Source organism: Corythoichthys intestinalis, chromosome 10 (assembly GCF_030265065.1).
Source record: "Corythoichthys intestinalis isolate RoL2023-P3 chromosome 10, ASM3026506v1, whole genome shotgun sequence".
In the NCBI taxonomy this organism is placed as follows: domain Eukaryota; kingdom Metazoa; phylum Chordata; class Actinopteri; order Syngnathiformes; family Syngnathidae; genus Corythoichthys; species Corythoichthys intestinalis.
Window position 1 is genome coordinate 32,093,554 of NC_080404.1, and position 20,818 is coordinate 32,114,371.

General features: G+C 38.7%; 1 protein-coding gene across 2 annotated transcripts in view; it reads right to left on the minus strand.

Moving 5' to 3' along the window:
• Positions 1-2,344: 2,344 nt before the first annotated feature.
• Positions 2,345-20,818, minus strand: part of LOC130923341 (inhibitory synaptic factor 2A-like) — a 77,814-nt gene continuing 59,340 nt past the window's right edge. The window contains exons 5-6 of one of the 2 annotated variants that reach the window (XM_057848986.1): positions 6,890-7,352; positions 2,345-3,037 (exon numbers count right to left, since the gene is read on the minus strand). In XM_057848986.1, the coding sequence (XP_057704969.1) occupies positions 7,169-7,352 (184 nt within the window). In that variant the 3' untranslated portion in view covers positions 2,345-3,037; positions 6,890-7,168. Of the gene's footprint in view, positions 3,038-6,889; positions 7,353-12,859; positions 13,192-20,818 lie in introns of those variants that run through there. The other variant, XM_057848987.1, reaches the window with a different exon arrangement.

Consider the following 20,818-nt stretch of genomic DNA (forward strand, 5'->3'; position numbering starts at 1 on the left):
GGAACTTATGTTCGCTATCTGTCAATTTGTGTACTCACACACATTGAGGACAGAATAGGGCTACTAGTTTATTTTTTGAATGAAAATTTTACAAATTTTATTAAAACGAAAACATTAAGAGGCGTTTTAACATAACATTTTATCCATGGATCACTTTAACAGAATGTTAATGCCATCTTGTTGATTTATTGTTATAATAAACAAATACAGTCCTTATGTACCGTATGTTGAATGTATATATCCATCTTGTCTTATCTTTCCATTCCAACAATAATTTACAGAAAAATATGGCATATTTTATAGATGGTTTGAATTGCGATTAATTGCGATTAATTACGATTAATTAATTTTTAAGCTGTAATTAACTCGATTAAAAATTTTAATCGTTTAACAGCCCTAAAAATAATAATATGCATATATTCATTTAGAGAACAAATCCAAAGAATTGCATGTTGTTTATAAAAATTTAACGTCATTTGAAAGAGTCGGAGATTTGTTGATGAACTGAAAAGCTGGGCCAACAAATCATGTCCCTAATATAAAAAAAAAACAAAAATACTTTGGAACTTTGCGGCATCTGGGGAGCAAGCAGCCAGGATCAAATAGTATTTCAACAAGCCAAAAAGACTTTTTTCAAAAAGAAGGAAGATGGTTCAAAACGAGTCAGAAAAGCAACAACCGGCGATGAGGGCAGCTGCAGCGATCATGCTAACGGGCAGGACCGGGTGCAGCAGGAGGCTGGCGCCGCAGCAGCTACCCATGTTCATGGACAGCCAGCAAAGCCAGGGCAGGAGGCTGCTACTGTGGCAGCAGCTGGTCAGGTTCAGCGCCACCCAAAATGGGGGCCAGCTACAGCGCCAGCAGTCAGCCAGGTGGACCACCAACAGCCGGAGCAACAGGCCAGTACCCTTATGGGAAATTCGGGTTTGGGCTGCACAATTTGTAATGCGGTGGGAATTTTGTGGGCAGAGAAGGCAGGGAGGATTAAACTCGCAAGAGAATGGGTTTGTGTTATTTATTGTAATCTTAGATTTTTTAAAATATTTTTTTTATGTTTTACAAGTTAGACCGGTTGAGAAACTAATTGCTGACTGTGTACTGTAAGTCCCACCTGTGGTTTTGTGGGCAGTTGCCCATGCTGTGCAGAGTATAGCCTAATTAAATTGTAAATTGTTGTCATAATATTTATACCAGGGATATTATCTGAAATTGAGGCTTGTAAGTCCCACCGCATGATAAGTGGGCATTTGCATGTTGTTTTCAGCACCATTTTCTGTGTAAGTTCCGGGACCTGTGCCCGTCTCGTCATCCCTGCGCTGTCATATGTACTTTGCGTTCTGGCACCTGATGATTTACAAATTAAGCACTGCTTATCGCTATTCTTCCTTTACACAGCCACTGGAAACACACTGTGGTTCAGTCCGACTGCAGGCGACTGGCAGATCAGGACTTTACGACACATGCACAGGTCCTCATGGGAATTGCGGTCTTCCATTAGGCAAAATCTACTGCTCTTGTCCACTGACGTTGCCAAAACCACCGAAAGCTGCAATTTGAAAACCCTTATGTTTGAAGACTGTAGCATATACTCCTTGAATTGTTGGTAATAGACATAAGTTGTTGACTCCAAATGCCGTATGTTCAACTGATCATTGCTAACATTAGAGTGGCGTTTGTTAGCCTTTATATTTTCTGATTGAAATGCAACAATAGTATGATAACCATTTGTGATACAGAACGTAGTACAGGCGCAATTTCACCAAAAAGTACAGTGTGAAGCATTTATCTGCCAACCCAAAGGGGACAGGAATGTTGTGCGCTTCAATATTTTGGCCGCGTTTCCCCTTGGCTTCTGGTTTTTGCTGCCCCACCCCCTCCTATGGCTACAGTTCCGGAGCCGGTCTGGGTGCATGACTGCCATGTTTCTTCACGGTTAGCTATTGATGCCACGATTGTGATCACTTTAGTTTTGTGGATCCGGAAAGTTTCCCTCAATACTTTGTTGAAAATTTCATCTAAGATTTCCATTTTCCATTCAAGATTTTCCACTAGGAAATAGACTGGAAACGGAACACTCAGAGGGGCGGGCTGAAGGCTCAGAAACCGGATGCCAAATCATGTTTGTTAACGAAAATCAGGCGTCTCTCTGCGGGTGCAATGGTATGGTGAGGCTACACTGTAATAGATTTTTTTCAACTCGCTGCTTCACCAAGAAGGAGAAAAGGCGAATTACAGTATAATACAGTTAAGCATCCTCATGTAATCTCCTGGGAAATAGTGGATCTGCTTGGGAACAAAAAACAATCTTTAAAACAACAACAAGGCCTTTCAATAACATCCTTTACTTTCCACTGGGACATCCAAGGTATCACATCATCCTAAAAATACAAATATGTATGCATGTGTTGTTAAAAATGTGAGCTCATCCAGAAAATACCATTTTAAAAAATTAAGGAGAGACTCACTCATGCCTTTTTTTCCTGCTAAAATCTCATCATCTTTGCTATAAATATTAGATTACAATATAAAGTGTGGGCAGTGGCTGTATTTACTCGGTGTATTTTCTGCAGGTTGTTTTTACAGCTGGTTTAGTCGTACATGTGCGATTTTTCTTGATAACCAAAACTTAATACCTTCATCTGGGCCATAAAACTAGAAAATTCAAGCACCTTTCTCCATCATGTAGCCTCTCAGTCTAAGCCTGCAGAAGATACTTTACGAGGCAGTAAACACAGCCGGTGCGCAAAATATAGATACATTCTGAACTCCATGTATCATCCATTAAGGGGCAAAGTAAGGCGATGTTGGTTCGTTATTTGCACAGAGCGCTGAATTGAAAGAAGGTACAGGGCAGATGGATGAATAAAAGAGGCAGGGGAGCCCTCGGCCGAGCAGGAAGTATGTACTTCAGTCCTTGACACATATTCCTCGTAAATAGTCAATTGTTGTGCTTTGCTGGAGGTGGTGTCCATTCAAAGAATACACCTTCACCAATAGAAGGCCCTTCATGGGAACCTTCTTGTTGCCAAGCAATATGCTGGAAAGGCAAGAAAGACAAAAAGTGGGATTGCATTAGCATGTCATTTAAAAATAGTCCCGGTGATATTTCTTTGTGTTACATATTTTGTTGATTATATCTTGCAGGAAAACAATACCTACATTTCAACACCACAAGAAAGGAATACAATAACAAGCAAAAATGATTTCATATTCAAATTAATTTTGATTGTTTCTTGTATAATCAAAAGAAATCTTGAAGGAGATAGTTTGGCATTTTCATTAAATGCAAGCTAACCATCAAAATCATGGCAAAATAAAAGCATTAAATATATTTAACCCTGTGTGCAGTCCATGTATGAGCTATAAGTGTCATGTGCTGTCATGTTTGTGTTCTAAGTTGTTCTTTGTGACATGTTTGTGTTCTCAATTGTTCTTTGTGATGCATTACAAGCGCACTGTATTTAAAGACGATTGCTTTGCTTACCGCTTTGTGTGCCCTCGTCCTCGTGCGGCATGCGCTACAACTAGGGTTGTTCTGATCATGTTTTTTTGCTCCCGATCCGATCCCGATCGTTTTAGTTTGAGTATCTGCCGATCCCGATATTTCCCGATCCGATTGCATTTTTTTGCTCCCGATTCACTTCCAATCATTCCCGATAATTTTCCCCGATCATATACATTTTGGCAATGCATTAAGAAAAAAATGAATAAAACTCAGACGAATATATACATTAAACATACAGTACAGAAGTACTGTATTTGTTTATTATGACAATAAATCCTCAGGATGGCATTTACATTATTAACATTCTTTCTGTGAGGGATCCACGGATAGAAAGACTTGTGACTTTGTATATTGTGACTAAATATTGCCATCTAGTGTATTTGTTGAGCTTTCAGTAAATGATACTTTAGCCATGCCCCAATGCATGATGGGAAGTGGAACCATGACTGTGCGTAGTGCTATCAATTGATATATCTTCTCTGCGTTGGGAAATAACTTAAGGTGTTATGAAAAAGATCATTTGCTACCTTGCTTCCCCACATTGCTTCCCATGATATTTCTAATCGTAGGGAGAGGGATTGTAATACTTTAGCCAATTAAAAAAAGGCTCTAAAGGCTGCCAAAATTCACTCCACTCATTTTACGCTGCCATTTATCACTCTATATAGGTAAAACGGTGCCATTACAGATTGCGCGTGACAATGCGTGGGTGGGTCGTGCAGCGCATGTATTAATTGTGTTAAATATTTTAACGTGATACATATTTTTAAAAATTAATTACCGCCGTTATCTGGATAAATTTGATAACCCTACTTTAAGCCTAAACTAAAGACTCTGGATGAGTGTAACATATTATGTTTGTAACGTTAAATACAATTAGAAAACGATTAAATTAAAAAAAAAATATATATATTAAAAAAAGGCATGGCCGATATTTTTTTGCCGATCCCGATACTTTGAAAATGACGTGATCGATCGGGACATCTCTAGCTACAACGTTTCCTGCAGTTGTATCCTACTTTGCTCATTTTTGGTGCTTCCTTAGTTGTACTTTGTTAAATTCGGGAGCTGTTTGTGGCGTGCTTCCTTTGTTGTACTTTTTATTAAATACAAACCTATTCGCTATTTCTGGTCATCACAATAAGTTTCACCTTTTGAATTGAACCATTGAAATAAATTCAGATTTTCATTATTTTTTTTAATATGTACAGCTAATTTAACATTACATGACACAGTTAAGGCTGAATCATAGACTTCACCATCAGTTAACAAGACAGCTCCTACAAACATTACGCCACGCCTTCCCATCTGGGCCGACCCAGGCAGAGCTGAGTTGGCTTTCACTGTGATAAACTCAAACACACGCTGCGTTCAAACGCCGGATTTAGGTGGAAAAAGGACAAATATTTTACTGCACACAAGCAGGCAGGAGTGTCTCACGAGTGATTTGGTGGAGGATTCAAGGTAATTATAATATAAAAGAGCCCCACGCATGCACTTTGAAACGTTGTGAAAAAAATGCATGGAAAAAATTAGCTTAAGTTTAGCTTAAAATATTTACATAAAATAAATGATAACTGCACTTTTTTTTTTGCTTTTAACCAAGAATCTAGACTGTTTTACCTTCATATCGATAGAAATTCCTGGGATTTACATATTTATTTACAAGAACTTGCAACTTAAAAAGCTCTTTGTTTTGTGACTGCCGCTACGTTTAATTACACAATAGTGTAGTTTTAGCTTGAAATATTTACGTAAAATAAATGATAACTGCCCGTTTTTTTTGCCTTTAACTACTGGTGCACCGTAATTATTGGCCCGATAATTATTGGTCCGATAATAGGAATTATGATGTCATCCCAATAAATCCAATAACATTATTAATAGGGCCGATAATATGTACTGTAATATTTTTGGCACTCTGTCGGTGGATTGGGATGTGTGCGTTTTTTAAATCAAGCGCTCTCTTCCTGTGACGTCACACTCAAGTGTGCTGTATGGCTGGCGAGAAACACATCTTAATAAGCCACTTAAAAGAGGGTGTTCTAAAAGAGTACGAGGACACGCGAGCTGCAAATGAAGCTGCCCATTCAATTCTAAAGCCAATTCCAAAGCCAGCTGATAAGCCGGGGTTGTACCATTTAATGAGGCCTTTGAAAAGTTTCACAAAGATGATCACAGAAATATCTCATAGACTTCATAGTGATATTGACGGGATACGGGGCGCAGGACCGATTAATACGGGGACCTATCTCCGTCAAAACTGACTGAGTGGAAACACAGACAAAGACCTTTTACGTTGAAAATTCTTGTGAATAAATGCTTAAATCCTGGATTTTTTTTAAAGATATGAATGTAAAACAATCTTGATTCTTGGTTAAAAGCAGAAAAACCGGACAGTTAGCATTTATTTTATGTGAATATGTTGAATGTGCTGCTAGTCTTTAAGCCACTGTATCTGCGGCCTTTTGAAAACAAAGAGCTTTTTCCGTTGAAAATTGTTGTTTCTAAATGCTTAAATCCCCGAATTCTATTTAGATATGGACGTAAAACAGTCACGATTCTTGGTCAAAAGCAAAAAAAATTTTATGTAAATATTGCAACCTATGACGCCAATGCCGTAGTGGCTAATTTCTCCCATTGATTTTTCCCTTTCATTTCTGCGTCCATACAAAAAAACAAATCCCCATTTACATTTTTTTATTTTATGTAACATTTCAATCTAAAAACGATGAGTGGCTGATAGCCGGCAAGACGTGCTGAGGGAATAGTAACATCGGAACTGAACCTCAATAAGTTGCGATTGTATAGATAAATAAAAATTTTGCTTTTGTTTAGTAAAATTATGATTATTCTGCAAACTTTCCTCAAGTATTAAATTTCTGGTGTGAAAATTGAGTGATTTATTAAGAAGTGTTGAAAACCTCTACTAAATCACAAAAAAAAAAAAAAAAAAAATGTAAGTTACTATTTTGGGAAAAGACTTATATGATAAATATTGCTATTGATCCTGAAAATATAGGGGATTATCTCTACATTTGGCGATTTTTGTGCATCTAGCGTAAAATTTGAGAATTTTGAAACCATTTTAAGTTTTGTTATACTTGGACAAAAATAATTAATCAAGATTTTATTGGTGAACGACTTTGAATTTTTTGATGTCGCTGCTCATGGGGACTCCTATATACCTAGGGAGATGCCTGTATTGGTTTTAGGCCGCTAGCGCCTTTGGTTTTGAAAATATTTTATATTTTTGAAAATAGGCCTCCTATGGATCGGCACATTAGATTAAGATTCATTACTTTATACAGAAGATCCTAACAAGTTTGACTCTTGCCAAGTACCTTTTCATAACAGAGGAATATTTGTGCAAAAAAAGCTCACCTAGATTTTCAGGTGTTTATCCATCCTCTTCAGCTAACATGCCAGAAAAAGATTTGGCAGAGTTTGAAATATATATTTATTTTTTTGTTGTGTTTTCTCCCTGCTGACTTGACGTGCAGTCTCTGCTCAGAACCCCAAAAATGAACGCTTCTCAACCGTACTGTTATCCATCGTCTTGGCTTGATTCCTCCTCTGGAATATTCTTTCATCCATTTTGAGACGAGCACGGGGTATTAGTGCACCCGATAAAAGGCCTTTTCCAAAGCATTCATGTTCTGTTCAAAGAAACCACAGTTTCCAGCGGGCGTGCTTCTTCGAGTCCGATTTGGATTTACGTTTGGGTGTGGATGTGAACACTTCGTTGGAGTAAGGCAGGGCAGGACATTGTTGGCTGTCCTGGGGGCAAAGTCTCTTCATCAGGGGCTGCAGCTTGTCCTCCTGCAATTTGAAGTCCAGCTCCACGCTGTAACAAGAGCAGACCATGAAAGGGATTACAACAGACAGAGGAAATGAAAACTTGCAGTACTCCCTCGGAACCGTCACTGATACTGTACTTTATATCACTTTCACAACAAAGTGAGCCATTTCTAAAAAGAAGAAAGTTTGTTTGTTTGGTAAAATTTGTGGCAGAAGACACACTTATTTTGTGACTCTGTCACCTAAGGGTGTAACGGTACATGTATTTGTATTGAACCGTTTCGGTACGTGGTGCTCGGTTTGGAACGGAGGCGTACCGAACGAGTTTCTGACGTAATGTAACCCTTACTTTTCGAGGCTGTGAGTCGATCGGGTTAGAGTTTTTTTATGTAGATTATATTTACTCTGTCTTCTCTACTATAATGAGGACCAACACGGTAGGACAGTATATAACCCAGAAACGTCAACAGCGCGACAAAGTGGCCGCCGCGAGAACGCAGTGAAACGCGGGCGTTAAAGTCGATCAGCCATTACACACCAGTCGCAGTGCGGCCGCGTGTTAGACGCGTCCCAGAAGCGGCTCAACGCGACGCACGCGAAAAGAACGGCAGAGTTTATTATTTGACTCGAGACGCGACCCTCCTGCATCAATACTACTACCGGTAGCTAGGATCTGGCAGACCGGAAGTCATTCGTGTAAAAATACAGAGGATCCGGTCGATTTTCAAACTAATATGCAATCGTAACCTACTTTTTGACTCCATCAGATCTCTTGAGTGGTAGATCGGGGCACAGTTGACTTTTCTTTGTTGATTTACTGCTGTTTTCTCTGCTATAATAATATTCAACACGGCCCCGTGTTCAATACAAAACCCTCCTACCACAACAAAACAAGTAGGAACTAATATTCACATAGGAACTAAAGTTATACAACATAAAATATACAATATAAATGAATACTACATCACATTTGTAAAATATAAACACATAATAAAATAAATAATAGCCCATTCAAATAAAATAAATTGAAATGAGCTAAAACACCTGTAATTAAATAATAATAATACACAAATCCTGCTTGAACAATTAAATTTATTAATTTCTGTGTGCCGCTTTAACTTGAGAAAATCCACCAATAAAGCTTTTGAAAACCGTTCATTAGAAAAAAAAAGTTTCATTAAGGCATTTCATTTGTAAAATACCTGTTAAAATCTTTGTCATTGAGATTGCTTTTCTCTTTAGCACAGGACTTCTTTTTTCTTCTTTCTTTTAGAAAGAAAGCTGACCAGTACCCGGGGTCTGAAAGGCAAATTGTTGTTGGATTATCTTTAAAGGGTATTAAAACACTAAGGGGCTGTGAGATATCAATAGAACCGTTATGTGGCAAGATAACAATTATTAATAAAGTTAACAAAAGAAATAAATCACATTCATGAGCAATTAAAGAAAATAGACAAAAAATTACGAACATTTCCGAAAGTATTCCGGAAACAGCCGAATGGAGTGGAGACGTCATAACAAGGAAACGAAAGGTCGAGGCAGGTGCCATCGTCGTTTATCGGTGAGAGAGTTGCGTTCCTGTTTCATCAAAAAATCGCTAAAATGGTTCAAACCTGTCATGCTATGTGGTCTACAAATTGCCATTTGTCGCAATGTAGTACCCACGAGTTCCCAAACGCGAGAAAAAGAGCTGGACTACGCAGACAATGAGTAAAGTTCGTCCGTGCTAAGAGGGCTAATTTTGCAGACCCGGCCTCCGGCACGGTTTTGTGTGGTGCGCATTTTACACCTGAAAGCTATTCGAACTATGGACAAAGGAAATCAGGTTTTGCTAAGAAATTGCTGATGAAAGCAGATGCGGTGCCCACCATACACGCGCAGTCACCTAAATGGCCAGAGTGAGTACTCTTTTATAATAAAAACATATCACGCATTGGATATAGGACTGGACACATGCATAAATTATCGCTCGTAAAATATATAGAACAAATCCTCTAATCCCATTCATATTTGTGTCTGTTGGCAGAGCGAAAAGCTATGATAGCACAATAAATGATAATTATTCTATACATTACATTATTTTGCGGTGTATCAGCTTCACAAAAAGAAATGCAAAACAAACCATTCGGTGTTTCCCACACGATGTTGCCGGTGTTTCATCAGTGTGATTGCTCCTCTCAATGATCCTTTCATTAGGCTGCATTGGCTTTCGTTTGGGCTCAAATTGATAACCCAAAACACCAAAGAAAAGTTCATAACTCTCCTCGTCACCATTAGAAGAATGTTCGTTACGTCGGATTCGTCGCTGCAACTAGAAACAAAATTGTCCACTATCATTGCCGCCATTCAGTACTAAGCACTGAGTACTTGTTTCCTTGTAGTGACGTCACGCACACAAAATGCTAGATTTCCGGGATCTCGTGGGCGGGTCCTTTTCGCTTGACAATCGATCCAAATTTCTATCATTTTCTTGGTGTTGCGATGTATGTAATTACACAAAGTGGCATGATATGAATCCAAAAGGCATGCGTTATGGATAAATGATGGAATATTAGCATTTCCCCAGGTGTTGTCATACCCTTTAAATACCCGCTACTTTTTGAGCAGAATTCTACCTTCGTATAGGCTAATATTCCCATTGTTGAAAGCACAGAGGTGTGTAATAAACAACTAGCACATTTATATTTTGCATTTTGTTTTCTTACTGTACCGAAAATGAACCGAACCGTGACCTCAAAACCGAGGTACGTACCGAACCGAGATTTTTGTGTACCGTTACACCCCTACTATCACCTGAAAACAGCAAAAGAAAAGTGATAAAAATGGGGAAAAGTGGATACAACAATGGGCCTGAATTTCCACTATGATTTAAAATGTAAAAATAGCCTACAGCAGAAGTAGTAACACTTTTGTCTACCCTCCTGACATTTTGTAAAATCACTTCTGCAATGTTACCCAGTACAAAGTAAAGCAGTTTTAAAATAAATGTCAGTTGAGAAGTACATTAATTCCAACACTTGCAAACTTTCACATCTTGTCATTTGTGCGGGTGTCACATGCATCACTTTATGTCTTCTTGCTTGTTCTTTATGTTAATAAGTTGCAGATCCAGATGGAAGCTGAAAGGAAAGCACATATCTCTTGTGACACGCAATCCCCTAAATTCCCCCAGTTGGCATCTTGCATGCATGAAGTCAAAGGGCTTCCCCCTGCTTAGATTATATTTCCATTTTTAAAAGAAGCTTTCGTAGATGTTTGTGTGTGGCTTCACGTGACATCGGACGTCAAAGTCCGTCAGTCAAATCCTGGTCATTGTGCGACATTTCTGTAGCGACACTGGACTTGAACCCTCTAGACGATTAAATCTGCCTCTGCCAGGAGAAGTGTGCGGCTTAATTCCAGGCAAATGCAAGCAAGCAGGCAAAGGCCAAGCAGGCCGTGATTAACTGCTCGAATTCCAGCATGGAATAAATCCAACATTAGACCGCGTTTTCTTTTGCCCTATTGCTATTGATTTGCTGTGTTCCGTTAATGTATTTATATCCAAGGCTATGCACTAAATTCCAAGACTGTCATCACAGGAATCTGAAATAATGAATCCCAGGCAATTTGCCTGCTAACATGACAGTCCATAGCATAACCTGAACCTGAGAAGAAAAACTGCAGCTGTTTTGGGGTTTTGGGAGCCTCATGCCTAACAATACAGGACCTAATGATAAAAAGGACGGCTGGATTAAAGAGACGCAGCCAAAAGAGATTCATCGGATGCATCAAGGTCAACTTTGTTGGCAGGCAGTTACACACTGGGGCTTCACCCCAGGCATTATAGGCTAACCAGTGTGATGGGCAGCGCAATTAGCTCGCTGACAGATACGCAACAATCGCACTGGCATAATCAATCCTGGAAACCGTCCTGACTTCGGAGATAAGTGTCAGTTAAGAACAGAACCCGAATACAATGATTACGGAGCACTTGGTAGTACTTTGCTAATAGGAACCCCCCCACAGCTTTGGTATGCGGCGAACCTCACAAAAATGAAAATGCTTATGATAATTATGGAGGAGGTTTCATTTATCAACGATAAGAATACATGCTTAACTCAGCATCTAGCGCTGTAGCTCGGGACTTTGAGGACATTAGTATATGACCTATGGAGGAAATTAATAAATTCAACAACTTTGACTAAAAGTAAGCCACGGCCTACTTGTATAGAAATTATGAACAATAGAGAAAAGTTATTTTTTAAAAATAGTCTCTGAAAACATGGTCCATGACAAACAACCCCAAAAGCAGGCGATTGCGTGCCGGATCCGGCCTCAGCTTGTCAGATCTGCATAGCAATCACACCCGCTTAGCGTCAGTGCGCCAGATGATTTTCCTTCATTCAATCATTTCTATATTTCTTTGATGCATCAAAATACTTCCAAACAGGACATAATGGCTGTGAGCCGGTAGTGTTAGCTTGCTGTATTTTGATTAAGTCATCACAAGAGGACTAAGGTTCTTCACACTTTTCGGTGGTAAATTTTCAACCTTTTAAAGGGCAACTGAAGACCTTTACGGATTTTGGTGTAATTTTATGAATATAAACTTTGACGAGTTGGTCAAAACAACTATGACATTATCAACACGTAATTGTAAGGATAATTTGCGTTTTTTTAGTTTTTTTGCACTCCGTTAATGGTCCCTTCGCAAACCCGGAAGTGTGACATAGGCAACAGAAGACTACCCACAGCTAGCATAGCAGCAACAACGATGTCAGTGATATTACCACCAAAGGTAACCATTCAGGATCGCTCTTTCGTGACGCTACCGATGGCAAAGGCTCCCAGGAAAGATGAACTACAATTAATCCCTACATGTTTGAACCTGAGGCGTCAGATGACGGCGATTTACTTGATATTTGACAGCTCGACACTTCACGAACGGGAGAGTGAGTGGTAAGCCTAAATCCTGCATCGTGATTTTTTTATTAGAGAGAATGCGATTACGTGGTTGTATATTTTTCCCATGCTCTCCACATAGCTAAAACTGGATATTAGGTAATGGGACAGCTCCTACTGATCTAAATATGGTAAAGCTAGCCCAAATGTGGCTAAATGATTGCTATGTTATTGATTTTTCAAAATAAATGATAAAACGATTTTATTTTCCATGTGTTGCTGTAAACCGTCAAGTAATTACCCTTCCAACATTATGCCTGTGTCGTCAGGAGATCCCAGACATGAGAGCCAAACTTGAGGAGGCTGAAGCGCTGACAGGGGCATGAATTACATTAAAAAAATAAAACCATAAATTGTAAACAACATTGACACATTTTGTTGACTGTTTAATGTATTCTATTGTTATATAATATATTGTAAATATATTACATTCTGAAAAAAATATTCAATAAGCCACAATAATAAATGCTACCAGATTTATGTTGAATCAGCATCAGCTTTCGCTGTCAGATAATATAAATAACATAAATTTAGTAAGCAAAACAAAGGATAGCAACGGACTAGCGCAACATTGAAAAATGATAATGGCAGTGGGAAATATGTATTTATATGATAAATATGTATTATCTATGAAGGTAACTAGATGTTTCCTTTAAAAAATGTGTACTGTATATATGACTAGTTTATGATTTCATGTCATCAAAATTTGCTACATTTATTTCTCCTAAGTCATCGTCATCTGATGTCGCAGACGGAAGAAATTCAGCATCTGGCAGGCCTCAAAGGATCTCTTCAGTCGTCATCGCTGGACACCGCATCACTTGGGTCATCATATGACTCGACCCACTCTCTCTTGATTTTGGGAAACTGGGTGGCGACTGATTTGCAACGCTTTTTTCGTGTTGAGGGTTTCCGCCACTTAATTTTTAATGTTTGGCTTCCTGGAGAAAAAAAAAATCACAGCAGCATGAAAATATTGGATGAATCCTAATTTTAATTTAATAATAATTTCTTGGTGATCAAATAATAATGCCCCAGTCAAAGCAGCATCTATTTGATGCTATTGTTCCCTCTTCAAATAGACAGACCTTGATGTTGAAGTATAACAAGTTATTGTGCTTTATATCTACCCTGTGACAGGCAAAAAACAACGAGCCAAGGACCTATTTGGTGCTGGGGACATTAGAATTTACATAATACCTATTGATATAGTAATAAAATCACATGAGTAGACGACATGTCAGCCAACCTATGTACTTATGACAGGCCAACAGCAACAACAAAAAAATGTCGCACGTCAACAAACAGGCAGTAGGAGTCCCCCTCGTTTATCAAAAAAAGCCATTCATGTTCAACTTACGTCTTTGTAAAACCAAGGTTGCATTGTTGTAGGTTTTCAAAGCTGTCGTGGCTGAATTGATAAAAACAATGAGCCGATTGGGGACCTGTATGCATGCTAACAAAAACGGTCCAAACCTTTGCAGGAGATGTTTTTTTTTGGACCACTCCTAGAGTCTGGAGTCTTCCTGTGAGTAATTCATCGCTACACATCGAGATGGCATGACGAATCCCGCAAATAAAACCCGGAAAATATTTGCAATATATGGCGAGGATAGCGTGGTGCTATATTTCCGTGTTCAGAGTGGTGGCGATGCTTCCTGGAAGTTACGTCATGAGGTAGCGGTCGGCAGGACGGCGCGTCCCTCGTTGCTATGGCCATAACTTAAAAACTACGCGGTCAATTATTATTATAATTTTTCAATGTGACTTTTTGAGAGAGCGAATGATGCATTTAATACAATTCAACTGAGTAAAACACTTAAGAGCGAAATCTGAAAACCTCTTCAGTTGCCCTTTAACCGATAACCGAAAATACAATTTTAGCTATTTTCGGCCTAAAGTTTTCGGCACCGAATTCTCTAGAAAACAGTCAATACAGGAAGTCCCCGGGTTATGAACGAGTACCGTTCCTACACTGGTGACATAACCCGAATTTCCGCTTAAGTCGGAATTAACCCTTAAAAAACATCAAAATAACTATCCAAAACGTCCATAAGTAATGTATTTGTTTAACGGTGGAGGATACACTGCTCTCTGGTGGCAGTATTGGGTCTGGCTGGACTGTCGTTCAATAATGCTTCCATACAGGAGCACTCAGATGTCTCACATGGATAAAGGATAGCTGCCCTCTGGTTTGGCCCACATTAGCCTGTAAGTTGCTCCAGCTAATATGTTTGTGTATGCATTATTAATTAAGTTCAGAGCTACAGTTTGTGGAGTTACATGTGAGCGATGTGCTATGAGAATTGTAAATACGTTAGCATTCGTAGCATTTAAGCTACTTTTATCCACTAAATTTACATATTGATCAGACTAGATGGACGTTTGAACACCAATCGTTATGTGTCAAGTGTTTTATTGTTAAAATGCGTGTCATTTTGAACAGACGTGCACATATGTGTGTTAAAGCTTTACAAATTGTCAAAAGTGAAGGAAGTAAAAAGCTTCCAAAAGCAGAATTGCTTTGTTTGCTGTCTGTCAAACTGAACAACTTCAGATTTAGCGAGGACAGAACAAGTCATGTTAATAAGGTAAAGTAAAACATAAGATGCTGTGAGGTACATTAGGTACTGTTTGTGCCACAAAAAAACAAACAAACAAAAGTAAAAACAAATGCAGATAAAATGACGGATGAGACTCCGGCGTCGTAAAGTTGAAATTGTGTAAGTCGAGTACGCACTACCTGTAGTTTTCAAAAACCAAGCTGCAAGCTGACTGATTTCACTCCCACTTGTATATTACTTTCTAATTAAACTGAAAACTGCAAGAATTACAGTGAGTGTATTTGGAACAATATGCAACAATAGACATAAAGGGGATTATTTGGTCATTACCTCAAATTTTCGTAAAGGACAATATTAAAAGCATATGGCGGAAAACACTCCGCTGACTTGAAGTTCCGCTCTGAGACCCCCAATTTGGCCAAATTTCAAAATTGTCCGATATGCGTGTGTGTTACATCATTGGAAAGCTTAAAATATTTATTTTCTGGTGGAAGAACATTTTTCAACAGGAGGGCATTTCTAAAAAAAAAAGGTTTTTAAACCGCAAAACCCTATCTGGAGGCGAGAGCACTTGAGAGCAGAATTACAGACGCCATGACTTTAACGAGATGATATTGCGTACTTACCTTGTTTCAATCCAAAAACTCCATGTAGAATGTATCACTGAGTGTCAAGACACAGCTGTGAATGGCCGCAGCTGGTTTTTTGGGGGATTTTATGGGTGAAACATGGTAATATAACAAGGGCTGCGATGCAGAAATCCCAGACTTTGAGGAGTGGTCGAGATTTTCTTTTTCATATATTTACCCCTTTAAACGATTTTTTTCAATTTTTCTTTGTTTGTATCAATTATTTATCATGTAACATTTTAGAGAAAATGCGACGGTTACAAAAAAAAAAATACAATTAAGCAATAGTTATGAGGAAGATATCCGTGACTTTTTTACAGACGCCATTTTTTTTTTATTGTGACGTAATTTGTTTAAAAGTTTAAAATATGCGAGTGAATAATTTTTTAAAGTCGTTTTTTTTTTTTTTTTTTTTAACGAAATATTAGACATCAATGAATGATTCTAAGCTAAAAACAACAGACATTTTGAATAATAAATATAATTAATTACCTTAGTTTTATGGCTGGGTTAAAACAAAAGCGGTTGCGCAACGTCTGTAAACGGGGGTTTTCAGGGTAAAACGAACAAATAGTTTGGGGGCTTAATGAGCCATGAATCTGCTATGGCAGCATATATTGATATTGTTCTATCAAACACATCAGTTGTTCTGGCTTAAAATACAGCTGATTTTTTTAAAGAGGACTGCAAGAGCAGAAACTGCTTTTTCAGTCTCGTCTGTGTTTTCCGCCATATACATTTTTCTCCTTAAAATTTAAATTACATCAGTTTTTATTCGCTTTTGAGGAATGGCTGGAATGGATTAGTAGCTTTTCTGTTGCTTTCAATGGGAAAATATGATTTGAAATGTAAGCATTGGTCACAGAACAAATTCAACTCTTATCGCAAGTCATCCCTATACTTTCATAATCCCTGCTCTAGTCAATGGCATCTTTGAGTTGAAGCCAGTTGTGCTCCCCATTGCCTTTCATTGGCTCAAGAGTTACTCAATAATCAATTCTAAACAATCAAATAAGTCAGTGACATTATAGTGGTTCACTCGCTTGACTTCCGTGAAGGCATTGTGGATTCAATTCCCACTCATTGACTGTGTGACTGAGTGTGTAAATACTCCAGCCAGGCTCACCTACAACCCTTCAATAAACTCATTGGTTGCCAGTGACAATGATAGACGTCCAACCCATTTGACTTGGTAGGGCAGGCAATGAATGATCATGTTTCAGTGCTATTGATGGAGACAGACACCCAAACTGGAAGGTCCTACAGTGATTTAACAGATTATCCATCACTAGTTCCCACTCTCGTGTGCTTGTTTTCTTTATGCACAAAGTCTTTGGCTGTCACAGTGCAAAAGGAAAGCACATCAGTATGGAGCGCTACCAAATAGCCCCAGCAATTATTAAGCAATTAATTACTTGGCTGATCACAGCACTTAGTGGATATTGTGGACAAATGCCCGGGCAGACAACACCGTTTACTGCAGGTGGTTTGGTAGCGCAGGTGTTAGAGCAAACATAGACACTAAATACAGCAAGATCACCTTCACAGAGCAGCTGAAGACACGGGAGCTTTTCTGGGGCACCGAAAAAAGGGAGATTAATCATTTGTTTAATCTGTGAAGAATTGTTTGTATAACACTAAACACTTTGTATGATTGTTTCTTTTCTTTTAATCATAATATGTCTTTTTCTTTTCTCCCTGCTTCGGCAACATTCGTGAATTCATATCTCTGTCTTCTCTGACTTCCCCTTTGGTCATTTCACACTTGAAAGTCCTTCACTTGACAAGATGAGTGCTTCAGGCCCAACAGCGTAGTAGTATGCAGTTGATTAAATCACCAGAGTGGACTCTATTTCCTCTCATGACAAGCTGAAGTGTTAAAAAAAAAAACAAAATACAAAATTCGCCAAAGGATATGTAAATGCCATACAGAAATTCTGCCTTTGTCATGTAAATCGCAAGCCGACGGCATCTATTACATGCTCTGTGCTTCACAAACACACAGGAAAAAGCCAATCTCATTAATGAGAACAAAACAGGATGCACAAATCTTGACAATTGTTCACTAGAAGAGCTTTTGCTCCGCTGCCTCAGCGTGGGACACCGAAGCTAATGAGCTCTTCGCTCTCATCACAGAACACCGTGGCTGCATTTCATTCCACTTGACTGTATTTCAAACTTATTGTCTGCTCCCGACTGGAAACTCTACATACTGTACTTTTGCTTGTTTTTGTTTTCAATTCAGCGGCATGATAGCAGACGATACCTGTAATGATGTAATCAAGCATGTTGTGGCGGACGCAGCGGTGGGCCTCTCATAAAGTGCAACAACGCTCTTACAGTGGTGTTGTTGATGTGCTTTAAGAACAAGTGGGCCATGTGTACCTCTTTTGAGCCCCAGCTCAGCTAATATTATGGCGCTCTAATTACACAATGTGCACAAAAATGCAGAGTGGTATGGAAATAAATATGTGGTTGAGTTTTTGTGCAATCTGTTATGAGGGATGTGCACTAAATTTCGTGTTGAGGGACTGACGTACCAAGAGCTTCAACTAATGAAGAAAATCAATTCATTTCCACTAGTACAGTATTCGCTGACTTACAATAATTGGAGTGTTACAAGTGTCACACGATGTTTTCATTTGGTGCATCCTCCGTGATGGACTTATGTTACCCAAAATAGTCAGAATACAAAATGGAGGCAAACAATGTGACCAATTTCTTGGAATTATTTTTCCCCTGATAAAAAACATATGTGCACCTTGACAAAGTTTTGAAGAACCCATGGTATGATAACCTGTAAATATTATTGATCCACGTCATTTCACTCTGCAGGGGTTGAATCGATCACAACTGGACTGCTCTTGTTTTGGTTGTGTTAGAAGTAGGGGTGTCAAACAATTAAAAATTTTAATCGAGTTAATTACAGTTTAAAAATGAATTAATTGTAATTAAACGCAATTAATCACAATTCAAACCATCTATAAAATATGCCATATTTTTCTGTAAATTATTGTTGGAATGGAAAGATAAGACACAAGATGGATATATACATTCAACATACGGTACATAAGTACTGTATTTCTTTATTATAACAATAAATCAACAAGATGGCATTACCATTATTAACATTCTGTTAAAGCGATCCATGGATAGAAAGACTTGTGGTTCTTAAAAGATAAATGTTAGTACAAGTTATAGAAATGTTATATTAAAACCCCTCTTCATGTTTTCATTAAATAAAATTTGTAAAATTTTCAATCAAAAAATAAACTAGTAGCCCGCCATTGTTGCTGTCATTTTAATCTGTTTGAGCAGGGCAATTGTGCGTTAATTGCGTCAAATATTTTAACGTGATTAATTAAAATAAATAAATAAAATACCGCCCGTTAACGCGATAATTTTGACAGCCCTAGTTAGAAGACATTTCCCTTTCAATCTGAGTGGTCTTCATCTGCTTCATGTAGCAGGACTAGACTTCACGCCTAACTAAGACTTGTTGTGTGAACTAAACAAGTCTGCTTGGATGAAAGGCAATGCATCTTCACATGTCTGATGGGATTCACGCATGACTAGGTGCAATTAGACACACTCAAGTAGAAAAACTCAGTCAGGATTAGCGATCAGGCAGCATAGAATAGGATGCCAACTTACTCACACTCACAAAAGATTCACACAAATACTGGGTTCTACACCTTACATGGCTGATTTGTGTACACTCCACCACTCCCAATCACTTATCTTTCTGACTCCCCCCCCAACCTCCTCTTTCTCGTTGGTCATCAGGCCCCCATACGTGGAGATTAACTCATTTGCTCCCAAAAACATATAAATACGTTCTATTTTTAATTGTTTCAGTGTCCCAAAGACGTATTTATACGTTTTTTTTTTTTTTTTTTTTTACAAGAGACGTCTCTGGGTTCTGATTCAATTTAGCTCTAAAGCACAAAGCTGAAAATCCATTTCAAAGCAATAAAACTGGCCACTGGAGGGCAGTAGCGCATTTGGTAAGACCCGCAACCGGATTCAACGGCAACGAACGGCTGGGTCGCACACCCGGGGCATCGGCGGAAGACGGCCGAATGGCGTTCAGGATGCCAGGCGGCTGACGACCGAGCAGAACAACCTAGAGGACGCCCGGGATGCCAGGCGCTGGACGACCGAGCAGAACGACCGGAACCACCAGTGCAGCGTACGGTGCCATTGAGTTCGTGCTGCTCGCGGAGCAGACCCCGCAGAGATAAAAAAAAAAATCCATCTTTATGAGACAGGCGGCGATGAGGGAAAAGTTTACCCGGCTGTCGCTGCCACAACATCTCTCTGTTAGTTATGTGTAATCAAACTGTTACTTTGCTATCAAAAGCTCTATTTGTCTTGTTGTTAATGTTATTTTGGAAAAGGAAAACATTATTCAGATGTTTGGGATGTAACTGAAGCCAAAAATAGTTGCGTTAAAGTCAAAGTTATGTTTGAAATGTATGCTTTCACAAAAAGCTCAATTTCTCTGTTTTTTCATCAGAAATTGGAAAATTGCTCAAACTAAGCTATTTTCTAATGCTGATTTATAAAGAATGGAAAAATATATGAACTTACATTTTTTTTTTTCTGATGAAAGAAGGGAGTCTAATGTTTCTTTTGGTGGCTTCCATGTTTATATAGAAATAGAACAGAATTTTCTGTGGACCTTGCAAAATCAGTCAAAATCCAGTAAAACGGCCGGGAGCGAAGGGGGTTGCACCAGTGAAAATGGCTGGGAGTGAATGAGTTAAGTCCCTCCCAGTGGCCGAAAATGTAATTGCATGTACATAATTGACTTTACTATATACACTACCGTTCAAAAGTTTGGGGTCTAAGCCCAAACCGTTGAACGGAAGTGTATGAATTTAAAATTAAGACTTTGCCGGTAAGATTTTGTCTATAAAAGTTGTGAACTAAAAAAACAAACAACGAAAATGAATGAAATGAACAAAAAATATCTTTACAATGGGTCAAAGTTATTTTTTGAACAGATTGTGTGACTAGCACCTTAGAGACGGTCATTTGCTTTGCTTAGCCAAAACCAGCTGAGGACAGAAGATGCAAGACGCGTAATTTTTTCAAACCCAAACTTTCAAAAGCGACAACAACTACTGAGCGAGAACCAAAGATTGAATATGTGGACCAAGAAACGCCGGAGAGCACCGCCAAATTTGTGAGCAGAGTTTCAGTTTGCCCCACTAAAGACGTTAATTGTACAACAGAGCTACCACCCATGTGCTATGAGATACAGTAAAAATGTTCAGACCAATTGGACATTCAGATTTCCATTCTCCGTGTCAATCAGCTGAACAGGACAGGTGTTAGAAAGGCAATCTTCTAAAATAGGCAGAACAGTT